Raw genomic sequence first — 13,982 nt, 5'->3', positions numbered from 1 at the left:
TAAAAAAAGAAAAACACGGAAACTAAAAGTATTTCAAATGTGATAAAACAAAGCATTATGAAGAAAAATGGCACAGGAAGTCACCTAAAGTGGAAAAAAAAAAAAAAAAATTAACTCACACAGGAATGTTTGAAAAACACAGCTGCTTTCCTCCTTGGAAAATGAAGAACAGAAGGTCCTGTGAGTTGGCATCGGGCAGGAAGGCACATGAGTTTGCGCAGTATCAACAGTGTTAACATTTTAAAGTGACAGTACACTTTGCCATATAATAATAATAATAACTTTATTTTTCTATAACGCTACAATCTTGCAACTTCTAGGCGGTTTACAGTGAAGACAGCTGGACAATCAGCGAATTACAGAGTACAAATAGGGAAGATGTTGCTGAATAGTCAGTGATTACAGAGCACAATTAGTGAGAACACAATATCAACATGTTGTAGTGAGGCGGGCTGGACATTCAGCGAATTCCAGAATACAGTTGGCGAAGATGTCACTGAACAGTCAGTGGAAACAGAGTACAATTAGTGAGAATACAAGGTATTGACATATTGTTAATAAGTTTTAGAAGTGGTATCTGACTAGGAGATAAATCTATCGAACAGTGCTGTCTTAATTTCTTTCCGAAATGCGTCATGAGTCGACCTGGCTCTGCTGATGTAATTGCCCAGCCAGGTCTGCTGTTTGCTAGCTTGGAACTTAAAGGTTCTATCCAGAAAGGTCCTGTATTTGCAATCAGTGATCCATGCCAGGCTCTGTGAACGATTGTCACCCATAGATGAGAATATACTGCCTGCTTGTCCTCAGAGAAGTTTGTTTTTTCCCTTTACCTTTGTGTTTCCATTTTGAATATCTTTTAAATCCTACTAGTATCTGAATGATCATATTGCTTGAAGGAATGCTGATCCTCTCTTATTCTCTGTTTTCCCCACCTCAGAGTCTGAGCCCCTTGCGGCTGAGCTGCAGCCCATCCTGGCTGAGCCAGGAGAGGACGTAAATGTGACAGATCCTGTTGTCCAGGCCTTCTTACGCCGGCAGTGGAAGGTAGAAGAGATAGAAAGAAGGCGCAATGCTACAATTGTGGATAGGTTCTTTCGCTTCGCCAACAAGAAATACTATCTCTTCCGACGCAGGTAGGAGGTTTTGCTGTGGAGATGGCGAGTTAAGGGCTTTATCCAAGACCACCTCACTAAAACAGCAGCTAGACTATAGATCTCAGAGTACTGTGCTATAGAAACTGAAGCAGGACCAAAACAACTTGACAGAATTGACCTATCTTCCCTGTGAGTTTGGATTTCTAGCACTGAAATCCTGTAGCAAACTTTACCCTGATTAGGTTTCCTGAGTCTGTGCCATAGAGCTGAACTTAGGTGCCCTACCACAGGTCGTTTACAAGTGTTTATTCTGTGATAAGCATCACCCTATTAGCAATTATTACATTTCATTCTTTCTACAATGAAAAAAAGTTTTGTCCTGACTGCCCCTATTACTTAGCAGTTCTGACGAAAGGACTTCTGTTAATAATAACAGTTTATATACCGCAGGACAGTGAAGTTCTATGTGGTTTACAATGATTAAGAGATGTTACAGACTGAGTAGATTTAACAAAGTTAAGGATTAGTGATTAACAGTTCTGGGGATCAGTAGTTGTGGACTAAGATTGTATATAGGTCAGTTACCTAAATACTTCAAGAACAGATATGTTTTTAGGTGTTTCCTAAATTCCCAATAAGTAGTATGCATAAGCAGTTGTTCCAGATCTTTACCCCATAATGCTGCTTGAGGTGAGAAAAGATGTTGATGATGACTTTTAAATTTACATCCTCTAACCGGTGGGGAAACAGATGTGAGCTTCTCTTATGTTTGTTTGTTGTGAAAGAGAAAAGGTCAGTTATATATGTAGGGGCCAAACCGTATAGTACCTTAAAGCAAAAACATCCAAACTTGAACTTCACACGCGCCTCCATCGGCAGCCAGTGTAGAAGTCGGTAGGAATGTGTTACATGATCGAATTTCTTCAACCCACAAAGTAGCCTGACTGCCGCATTTTGTACCAGTTGCAATTGCCGCATATAAGGGATTGTACCAGAATTCTAAATGATGAAAATCAAAGTATGCTCTAATGGACTGAAGCTTCCAGAGGGTGTGTAAACTCATTCTAACTAAGGAATCCACCTGGTCTTTCATGGTCCAATGTTACTCCCAATACCTTCATAGTAGATTGAATAGGATAGCTAAGATTATTGATGCACATTAATGTTTTAGTGTCAAGCGGGTGTGACGAAGCTACAAAAAATTTTGTTTTTTTCTGGATTAAGCTTTAGTCTGAATTCAATCATCCATTGCTCCATCAAACCTAAGTTAATCAGCAAGCCACTGTGGCTGAGGTAGTGATTTTCAGCCTTTGATTATTTTTTGCCTTAGACTTTATTGGTTGATATAATAAAACAGGTCCTTACATATTATTGCCAGTCAATATATATTCTGGACACTGATGGGATTATTCTTAAGAATTTTTTAAGGAGGCATCTAGTTTAAAAGGACAGTAAGTACCTACATAGATGTTATTTTATAAGGACACATAGGTACCTACTGCTACAATTAATCATTTCTATAGCACTGTTAGACGTAAGGAGAGCTGTATACATTATAGGTACTTTTCCTATCTCTAATAGCTCACAATCTAATGCTGGTTTTTTAACAAAGCTGCATGGCTAGACTAAGTATGCATATAAATTAGCATATTTTATAATCTAGAATGTGTACTTTTGAACTCCACCCATGCTCTGCCCATCATCATGTCAGTGCAAACTTACTCATTATTTCTCTAGAGGTATGGGTATATGCACTCTTACCAGCAGATAGATTGAGAATCTCTGACTTGTGACATCAACCGATAAGTATCCTGTGCAGCCCTCTTCTAGCCATTATTTCCAGCAAATGGCAGGCAAGCTATTCTGTGCAGCCTGACTGATCTGGAAATTCCTTGGAGCCCTCAGCAGGCTAGGGCTGGGGATTTGATCCCTTCTAATTAAAAAAGAAAAAAAAAGGCTTATACATTAGACCCTGTTCAAGGTGAAGGCTAGGTATGGTTCGGCCACTCCATGAACCTAGGGATGATACATCTAAGTGTACAGGACCCTGCCATTTGGAAGGGGACCCATAAATGTCTAATTCCAGGGATCAGTCAGCATGCAGATAAAGCATTTTAATTATCTCTCACAGAATTCCTGCAGCAGTCAGAGGAAGTAAGGCTCCAGCTGAAGGTTGGGGGGGGAGGATAAATTGTTGGATCAGGAAGATGTAGGCTGGAGTGTGCACAATCAATAGACAGCCAATTGCATAGTCACAGGCCACACTGGAGATTGGCTGTGCATGGGAAGAGAAGCTGGTGCTGCCTGTGTTGTAACCACTGGTCAGTGCTCTGGGTGCAAGGTGGTACAGACTGGTGCAGTTCCAATGGCTGCAACATCAGGCGGTGAGGGAACCCAAAGTAGTGCTAAGGCACGAGGGGCCAGAGAGAAGAGAGGTAGGTCCAAATGATCTCAGATCAGTGGGCCCTTGTGGTCATCCATGAAAGTCACACCCTAGAGCTCAGCATCTCCACAGTACCTTCTTCAGTCTCCTTGCTGGTCCAACCTAAAGACTTTTGGGTTCAGGTCAACAATCGGCAGGCATTTATAGCTCCAAGTGACCTTTTGAGTTCCCCTAGGCAAGAGGGACATGGGATAATACTCCATCTACTTTGTAGTGCTCAACAAGGAGGAATCATTCCATCCCATTGCAGACCTCAAATGCATGAACAAGGAATTGGGAGTCTTGAGGTTCAGGATGGAAACTATCAGGTCCTTAACCATGGTAGTGACAACAGGGAGAGTATCTCATTTCCCTGGATCTGATGGAGGCTTATTTGCACATTCCTGCTCAGGTGGACCACTAGTGTTTTCTCTGTTTTGTGAACTTCAAACAACATTTTAAGTTTTGTGCTCTTCCTTTTGACCAAGGATGTTTTCCAAGGTCATGATGGTTGTAGTGACCACTCTGTGAAAGGCAAAGGTGGTTAAGTCCCTATTTGGATGACTTGCTAATCTGAGCAAAGTCATACAGAGAGAACAAAAAAGCTACAAGCCGAGTAGTTCCAAGGAGTTTGAAAAGGTGGTTAACCCATCTAAGAGCAACTGACCACAGTGCAGACACTGGAATATCTGGGAATGCTTCTCAATCTCTGGCAAAGCAAAGTGTTCCAGACCAAGGAGAGGGCACAGAAGACATGGCCCGAAGTCAGGGGGGTCTTCTCTGCATAGCAAGACCAAGAGCCTGAAACTATCTGCAGGTTTTGGAATCAATGGCAGCAGCCCTAGAATGGGTGCCACAGCATAGCTGCACCCATTACAGAAAGCTTTGTTGTCCCAATGACTGCCCCAGTTGTAGGCTCTGGACATAGTATTACCTTTCCATGGTGAGTGAGGAGCAGTCTTAGGTAGCTGTTCAGGTCAACCAAACTCAGACAAGGATACACCAGATTGGATTGTGGTTAAGACAGATACTGGTCTCTGGTAAAAGGAGGAAGCAGCATAGCTAATAACTGATTAAAAACAAGGGCCATTTATTTCGCTTTACCAGACTTTCTGCCTGGTGCTGGCCCAGAACAAAGTGGTACATGTGATGTTGGACAACAGAACAGTGATGGCTTATGTGGCTCATTGGAGAGGAACCAAACATCAGCAACTGGACAGAAACGCATCTGCTAAATTTAAGGGTGACATATACGGCTGGAGGGGAAAACGTCCAGGTGGACTTCTTCTGCAGAAATGTGTTGAATCCAGGGGAGTAGAGTCTGAGCAGCATTGGAGAATGCTGGTTATGGTTCTCATGACACCAAGAAAATGAGCCACTTAATCAAAACTGAATTGGTTTCCCTCCCCCTTTCTTGGGATCTGAGCTTAAGTGATCACATGACAAGGTGATTAAAAGAACACCACTGCCCCAAACCATTCAGCGTGGACAGATTTATTTTTACCCATATCTAAACCCTGCTGCCCTGCTATGACTCTGACATAACCATGCCTTTCGTGCGTGACCCCTCCTGGTAAGTTATCTTGCTATGCATCCCTTCACCTTCATGTTCACCTCACCTGGCTGTAGTGGATAATTTTTTAAAATAAATGTTCTGAGACTAGCCCATAGCCAGTTTCCTCCCCTTTCTCCTTCCACTGCTATGGTTCCTGTACACCTTCTCTTCCTGATACTGACTTTCCACAATCTCTCCTTTCACCCCAAACCACTGAACTCCCTAACACCATGCCACTCACTTTTTAAGTCCATTGCCTCACCATCCCTTTTGTCCACTACCCTCTTCTCAGCCCTAAAGCTTCAACACTTTTTCCCTCTCATTCAGCCAACTCCACTTTCCCTGCATACTTCTCATCTTAAGCACAGCAGGTCTCTTTATGCCTCCCCCACTCTCACCTGTATCTTCTTGCTCCTTCTCTTGCTCTCTGCTGGGGATATCAAACCCAAACCTGGTCCTCCCACCCTTATGTAGGACACACCGCAATGTCACCAATTTTATTTCTGTTCCTCTCCTCCCCCCCCCTTTTCCCTTCTCATGTGCCCTGTGGAATGCTGCTCTGTCTCTTTCTCTCCATCTGCTTGCTCTGAAACCTGGATCTGCCCTGAGGACTTCTTCAGCTGCTGCCCTGTGTCATGGAGGTTACCATTTCTCCCTTATACCTCACTTGGTTGGTCATGTAGGTGGTGTTGGACTGCTATTCTCATCCTCTCGTAGATTTCAATCCCTTCTCCTACCTCAGTCTCGCTGCTTTTCTTCCTTCAAAGTCCACTCCATCTAATTCCTCACCTACCCCTTTGCATACAGTAGCTGACATTTACTGATCCTCTAAGTCCCTGTCTTCCTTCCTCACCGACTTTGACTCCTGGCTTTCCTTCTCTCTCGAACATTCATCTCCCTCCCTCATTTTTGATGATTTTAACGTTCACACTAACAGCCCTTCTGACTCTTATACTTCTAGGCTTCTAGCCCTAACATCCTCATTCAATCTTCAGCTGTGATGTACCACCCCTACCTACCAGAACAACCACTGCCTTGATCTTGTCTTCTCCAACTGCTCTATAACAAATTTCTCCACCGTAGTCCTTCCCCTTTCTGACTATCATCTGATAACTTTCACAATCCATCAACCCCTGCACTCTCTCCACTGCTGTTTCGCCCCTCCTCTCTACCACTTTGCTACATAAGTCTGTAAACGAGGCTGTCTCCTCTTGTAATACCACTCCTTTGTCTTAAATACCCTCTCTCCCCCACCCCACATTCTGTAAAGTGTGCCAAACCCCAGCACTGGCTAAATTCTAAAATTCACTACTTACTTCCAGATCTTTTGAACGTCTCTGGCTTAAATCCCACACTCATGCTGACTTCATTCACTTTAAATTCCTCCTGACCTTCCAGTCTGCTCTCTCACTTGCCAAATAATACTACTACACCTGCATGACTGACCATCTCAGCTCCAACCTTGCCATCTCTTTGCCACATTGAGCTCCTTACTCAAAGTTTCCCAATCTCCAACCCGTCCGTCACTCTTTCCCCAGACTATGGCTGAGTACTTCTATGATGAAGTTACGTCAGAGGAGAAGCTTCCGCCCACACACACGCAATTGCAGGCAGGCAGGCTCGGCTGACTTGAGCAACTTACTTTACTAGTGTTTAATTCAACATCGTCTGACTCATTTACAACTGATTATGGGATTCCTCGGGGTTCTATTTTATCTCCTTTACTTTTCAATATTTTTCTGGCCCCCTTTTGACATCAGGGCAATCTATCGGGTTTACAGTGTTTGCCTATGCAGATGATGTCCAACTAATACATCCGATAGATCTAAATAATCCTTTAGAAATAAAGTTTATAAACCAAAAATTGGAAAAGATTAACACTTGGTTGGACGTACATATGCTTTCATTGAACATTGAAAAATCTAAAGTAATGATTTTTTTCCAACAAGGAAGGACTTTCTTTGCAATCTCCTCTTACTTTCAAATCTCAACCTATTAAAACCATACCTTCACTTAAATTACTTGGAGTAACTTTTGATAATAAATTCAATTATCACCTTCATATCAGTACAGTGGTCCAACGTTGCTTTTATAGGCTACGTATGATCAGATCATTATCGAAACTATTAGATGCCGCATCCTTGAAAATTTTGATTCACTCTCTTGTGATTTCGTGCATCAACTATTGTAATGCCCTTTATAAGGGTACAATTAAAAAAGAAATACGAAGACTTCAGATAATACAAAACCCGCTGTAAAAATTATGTTCAATGCAAAGAAATCTGATCATGTCACCCCCTTGTTGCAAGAAATCCACTGGTTGCCAGTGGAACACAGAATCACTTACAAAATTCTTCTGTTAACATTTAAGACTAGACAAAACAATCAACCAGAATTTATAAATAATCTTCTTACCCCTTATATTCCTTCTAGGTCCCTAAGATCAACAGCTAATAACCTTTTCTCTATACTGTCACTGAAGTTTATATACACAATGAGATCTACCATCTTCTCTGTCACTTCCCCCTATCTTTGGAATAGTATTCCAAATTATTTACGTGAAGAATCAAATTTTAATAACTTTAAGATGAAGCTATAAACATTTCTCTTCCGTGATGCCTTTGAGGCCTAATTGTCCTTTTAAGGGTACTGAGCTTACAGCAGCCCTCCCTCTTATTTTTTCCTTAATTGTTTTCTTTTACTTTGCCTCATGTAGTTTTTACCTTTTACCCTATGTTCTTGTTTGTCTGTGTTTTTATAGTTAGAGTTTGGTGACGTAGCGTCACGTCAAACTTTTATTTTATTTAAAGTTTGTCCTTTGTTTTTACAAATTTGTACACCGCCTAGACTGATAGGGCGGTATAAGAAATTTTAAATAAACTTGAAACTAATGTGCCGCGAAGGTAAGAGGGAGGGAGGTAAATTCGGTAGGTAGGAAGGAGGAAGGGGGCCATGCACGATCGGTGACCGCGCGCGTTCCCTCCCTTAACTGCAGGGACAAGGCCATTCACTGCTCGACGGGGCGGTGGATGGCCTTGTCCGCAGTGAGCACTCCCCCCCCCCCCCGTTTCGGCATGTTATCCGTGGCTAGCCATGGGTAACAGCCACCGTGTCATTCTCTAATCTGGTGTGCTACAGAAGGGCCAAGTGAACGGTAAAACTGTGTGATCCCATCTGGATGCAGTGGCATAGCAAAGGTAGGACCACCACCACCACCCTCTTCTCTGCCTCCCTGACACCGAGGTCTTGTTACAAGAAGTTGAACAGCATTGCAGACTTTATCCTGACTGTCTCAAAAAGACATTGAATTCTAAAGTGTATGTGTTTAGCTATTGGCGAAGTATGTTAAAATTTCTTTTATTTTCCACAATAAAGTGCAGATATTGAAGGTTCATTTAATAAAATACTACTAGAGTTTTTTCATAAAATGTCTTTATCGTTGATGACAGGAGAATGTTTTCTTATTCTTTTGTGGTTGTAACACTACATTAGTGTAGTTCTAAGGAATCCGACCCCACTTGTTATAAGCATATTGGAGACTCTAGAGTTATTTCTGTACTGACTTATTCTTCTTTATCAATAAAACAGACTTGACATAAAATGTCTTTTTATCATTGTATCATTGCTCAGTATGAAAACATAGAAGTTATACCTATAATACAAAGAAATTTGATCCATTATGCAAAAATGATAGCAAATTTTAAGAAAAATGGAGCTTTATATAATCAGTGGCTTTGAACAACTCCAGGATGGGCTTTCAAAAATTTTTTTTAATTATTTTCTGATCAAACACAATCAAATTCATGGGAAAAACTTCATTTCACACCGTTTTTCCAACTTTAGGTTTTTCTGGATAACCCTATACTTATAGGATGATGATACAAGTCAGAAGTTCCCAATCTCCATTTGATTTAATTTTGATTTATTATATTTGATATTCCGCTTGTACATAAGTGTTAAGCAGTTTACAAAACTAATGCAATAAAAATGCACGTCTGGACCTGTTTTGGAGGAATTCAAGAAAAAAATGCACTAATTTTTCCTTTCAAATACAAAAATTATTTTATAAAATTACCCCTTAGATGTCAGTCATGTAAGATAGGTGAAGTGGCTGTTTAGTATCTGTTAAACTACTTGGACTTCAGCTTCTAGGCTCTTCCTGACTGCCTAAAATGTGGCTGTGTCTGGTAAAAACCAGTCCTCTTCCTGCCAGTTTATGATCCATAACCCTTCTCTTTTATTTTAAACCCCCAGCACCCTGATGACAGCCATCTCACTGCGGAACTTGATATTCGGGCGTCCCCCACTAGAGCAGTTGGCACAGGAAGTGACCTATGCCAACATGAAATACAGTGAGTCTGCAGGAACTGAAACCAGAAGAAATGAAGATGTGCGGCAGGAAACGGAGCGCTCTGAGTTGTGAGAACAGATGTTAGGGGCAATCAGAGCACTGGGGGGTGTGAGAAGTCATTGATAGCCAGCACTACTGACAGCTTGTGTCATATATTGGAAATTGACTTTAGTGCTGGTATGGACTTTAGTGCTGGTATGGTAATCGGGCATCCTGGTTCTTAACATTGTTATCACTGATGGCACTGGAATGTCTCTTGTTTTCCAAGAATTTGGTGACAGTTAAGTATTTCTGGCTTAGCAGCTGCTGGCCATTTCACTCTGGCAATGGTAACCTTTTTTTATTTTTTTTTTAAAAAGATTATTTTTCTTGAATTCTGTCTTTTCTTTAGAAATCCCTGTGGACAAAGGGAAAAATGCAATAACGGAAGTAAAGATGTTGCTGTTCCCCTGTAATTGCTTTGAATCACTGAGAAATGGCCATATTAGCTATATTGTTGAGTATTAATTCATACTCGCTGAATCCGATTGGTCTATTGTTGTTGTGACATCACATATCTTCTTTTTGCACCATGAATTTGACAGAAAGGGTGAGTGCTCTTGCTTGCTCTATGCATGTTGGAAGTGTTACATGCTGTGCAACTGTCATGCACTCTCTGAGATATGTGAGAATATGTGATGAAGCATAGAAACATAATGGCAGATAAAGGCCAAATGACCCATCCAGTCTGCCCATCCGCAGCATCCACTATCTCCTCTCCTTAAGAGATTCCATATAACCTGTCCTGTGCTTTCTTGAATTCAGACACAGACTTGGTCTTTACTACCTCTACTGGGAGACTATTCCATGCATCTACAGCCCTTTCTGTAAAAAGTATTTCCTTAGATTACTCCTGAGCCTCTACTACCTCTTAACTTCATCCTATGCCCTCACATTCTGGAGCTTCCTTTCAAATGAGAGATTTGCCTTGTACATTTATGCCATGTAGGTGTTTAAATATCTTTCCCCCTCTCCCCCATTTCCTCCAAAGTATACATATTGAGATCTTTAAGTCTGTCCCCGTACACCACCAACCATTTTAGTAGCCTTCCTCTGAACCAACTCCATCCTTTTTATATCTTTTTGAAGGTGTGGTCTCCAGAATTGTATATCTAAATGAGATCTCACCAATGTCTTATACGACGGCATCAGTACCTCATTTTTCCTACTGGCCATACCTCTCCCTACATGTAAAGAGAAAGCCAGATAACTACAGCATTGTACCAGAGTAAATTTGGCAGCGATAATGTGCTTTGCTGTCAGATCCTTTATTGCATGGGGTTGTGTAGACCTGTACAGTGGGCAGCTCCAATTAGTGGTATGAGCACCACTGTAATTCATGGCAACTCAGGATCAGACAACCTCCACCATTCAGTGATTGCAGACCAGTAAGGAAATCTTAGTTTTACTGAGTTTTTTTTTTAATTGGAGTGTCCTGTAGCTCTTCCTGATGTTGAATATAATTAAGCCAGTGTTCATAATTCAGTGTTGCTGTTCAGTAACTGAGTAAAAGCATTATTTACTTCCGTGACAACTTTTTACAAAGGCAGCATTCCATTAAAGGCTTTATTTTTTACTTTTAACTGTTTATTTTCATGTTTATAGATAAAACTGACTTTGATGTTGTATATACTATGTTTTATAGCAAATTTACAGCAGGGAAGTTTGGTGTAGCTTTTCTGCCCATCTCCAAGCCTAAATTGAAAGATATTGAAATTACTTGTTAATGTACTCTTAGACCAGGGATCTCAAAGTCCCTCCTTGAGGGCCGCAATCCAGTCGGTTTTTCAGGATTTCCCCAATGAATATGCATGAGATCTATGTGCATGCACTGCTTTCAATGCATAGTCATTGGGGAAAACCCGACTGGATTGCGGCCCTCAAGGAGGGACTTTGAGACCCCTGTCTTAGACAGTGTTGTTTAAGGCTGGCACGCAGAGCTAAGGTGATGCTGGATGAAACTCAAGACCAAATGAATGTGTTTGCTCACTTAGTTAATTTGAATAAAGGTGCCAAAACTTTCTCAAGTTTTCGGCTTACTTTCTACAAGTTAAGCTTCAATCTTGTACCCAACTGATACAGCTGTAGACCTCAATTATGTTACAAGTTCCAGCATCACCACTATTTTCTAGAGTTGAATTTCATAGCATCCCAAACATAAGGTCATCTTTAAATACTTTCCCCCATTATGGGATCTTAATGTTGTCCTTGCTAGACTCATTGAACATCCCTTGAAGTCTCTGGAGACAGCATCAATTGAACATTTTACTTGGAAAGTAGTTTTTCTAATCACTATAAACAGCAAGAAGAGTAAGCAGTTGATTGCAGGAGTGACTTGATTTTTTTTCTTGTAAAATCCTGCATTGTGAAGGAAGAGGATTGGATGAAAGAAGTGGATAGTTTGGAGGGAGATGTAGAAAATATATCCAATACCCCTTCATGATAATCTTTCATACACATTGGGCTGTGGTGATCTTGTGCCATTGTTGCTGAAAAGAATGAAGGTGCCCTCCTGCTGGGTAAGTATCAAGAACTAGGATTATTCTTATTGGTAGTTGAAGAAGTGGATGGCTGAGTTCTTCTTTGTCATGGTCTTTGTCTTTGAAAATAATTCAGAGTATTGCAGTTTGTAAATGCACCAAGTTCTTGTGAAGCATCAGCTAGATGGTGAAGAAGGTCTTCCCACAACCCTGATGCTCACAACCAAGCTGATCTGCATGCTGCAATACATGGTGTCCTAGAGGTCATGTGTACTTTTATTAAAATGGAAAATACATTCTTCAATGTTGTAAAGTTCCTCAATTACCAGTTGAGACTGATCAGGAGAAAGCACTTTTATCGCCTTATTCACCTGAGAATGCTGATCACAATGTAACAAAATTTTATTTTATTCTTGGGTAATACATGTTCTTTAATTGCCATACTAGTTACCAATCTCACATAGAATAACTTGTAAAATCGCACTGTTAACCTTTAAAATCCAACAAACTAACGCACCAATACCATATTCTCCATTTAGGACACTTAGATCAACAGAACAGCATTTGCTGACTATCCCTTCTTTAAAAGTAATAGGTACTAGATCTACTATTTTTTCAGTTATAGCACCCCAGCTCTGGAACAACTTACCAATTTACTTACGTGATGAATCCTCATTAGAAAAATTCAAAAGCTCTTTAAAAAGTTTCTTGTATAAGGATGCATTTGAGACAGATAGGATAATACGTTTATCATTAATGCCTATGCTCTAATACCTAATGTTAATCAGATCTTATCTATAGGTTGCAATCTTCTTCACCTTCTCTTCTAGGCTTATCCATGCTTTCATGATTATTTTTTTGTTACCCTCCAGATGTATTTTCCCTAAATGTTTCTTTATTTTCGCTAAAGATTGTTCATCCCCCCCTCTCCTTTTGTATCGGTAATTATTTGTACGTATATACTATGGGGGTAATAATAATAAAAAAAAAACCTCTAAAAAGTGTCCTAAATGGCTACTTGGACGATCAAAAAGCCTGATCGTCCAAGTACCCATAACCAAAGCTGGTTTTTAGACGTAAACAGCTTAAGCTTTTCCCTGCCTAGACGCACAGAGAGAAAAGAGGTATGTTTAGAGGAGGGGAAAGGGCGGGCAGTGGGCGGGCCGACCTACACCTAGGCGTACAACAGGTATAACCAAAACATTTACAGGTTGCCTAGTCGGCACTTAGACCTTTTTGACTTAGACGTAGTCAAACCAGGTCTAAGTGCCGAAAAAGGGGCCGCTGAGCTGTTGGCTGCTGGCGCCATCAGTTCAGCGGCCCGGCAACCTACCCACCGCAACCATCGCAGCAGGAGAGATGCCTCATCTCCCCTACCGCAATGCCATCACTCCTCTACCCGAACTGCCGTGGCAGGAGAAATGCCATATGTCCCCTGCCGCGGGTCGCGACAGTGCTGGTAGAGGAGTGATGGCATTGCGGTATGGGAGATGAGGCATCTCTCCTGCCGCGATCCATAACCCCCCCCTCGCAATTAACATCGGGCCAGGAGAGAGCCCAAGCTCTCCTGGCCCGTGGCGACCCCCGACTCGAGTGGGCCAGGAGAGAACCCAGGCTCTCCTGGCCCCGGCGACCCCCCTCCCAAGTACGATCGGGCCAGGAGGGAGCCCAAACCCCCCTGGCCCCGGGACCCCCCTACCCCCCACTACAATATGGGCAGGAGGGATCCCAGGCCCTCCTACCCTCGACGCAACCCTGGACAGACACCGGTTACAGAATCCAGTTTTTAGGCTCCTCCTTCGCCTAAAAGCTCTTCTGTTGGATGTTTGGGGCTTAGGCGTTTTTTTGTTTTATTATGGCTAAAAAGTGTAGATGTCGTGTGGGTGTACTTTTAGACGTAGTGGTGATTGGGCGTTTAGGCAGAGGAAGGCCATAATCAAAACAAGGACGTTTGGTTTGGTTATGGACACTTTCCCTGCTTCTGCTTTGAACGTTTAAGGACTTAGGCCAAAAAGGGACTTAGATGTTTTTTTTTGATTAT

The 13,982-nt window shown here is 41.6% G+C and overlaps 1 protein-coding gene across 1 annotated transcript in view; it reads left to right on the top strand.

The window, feature by feature from the left end:
• GGCX (gamma-glutamyl carboxylase) overlaps window positions 1–10,247 on the top strand; it is a 98,324-nt gene extending 88,077 nt beyond the window's left edge. Inside the window, exons 14-15 of the mRNA XM_033948639.1 lie at window positions 938–1,133; window positions 9,326–10,247. Coding sequence (XP_033804530.1) covers window positions 938–1,133; window positions 9,326–9,494 — 365 coding nt within the window. The 3' untranslated portion in view covers window positions 9,495–10,247. The remainder of the gene's footprint in view (window positions 1–937; window positions 1,134–9,325) is intronic.
• The last annotated feature ends 3,735 nt before the right edge of the window (window positions 10,248–13,982 follow it).

This window comes from Geotrypetes seraphini, chromosome 6, assembly GCF_902459505.1.
Source record: "Geotrypetes seraphini chromosome 6, aGeoSer1.1, whole genome shotgun sequence".
Classification (NCBI taxonomy): domain Eukaryota; kingdom Metazoa; phylum Chordata; class Amphibia; order Gymnophiona; family Dermophiidae; genus Geotrypetes; species Geotrypetes seraphini.
The sequence above is the reverse complement of the archived record's forward strand: the minus strand, read 5'-3'. Positions and strand labels throughout refer to the sequence as shown.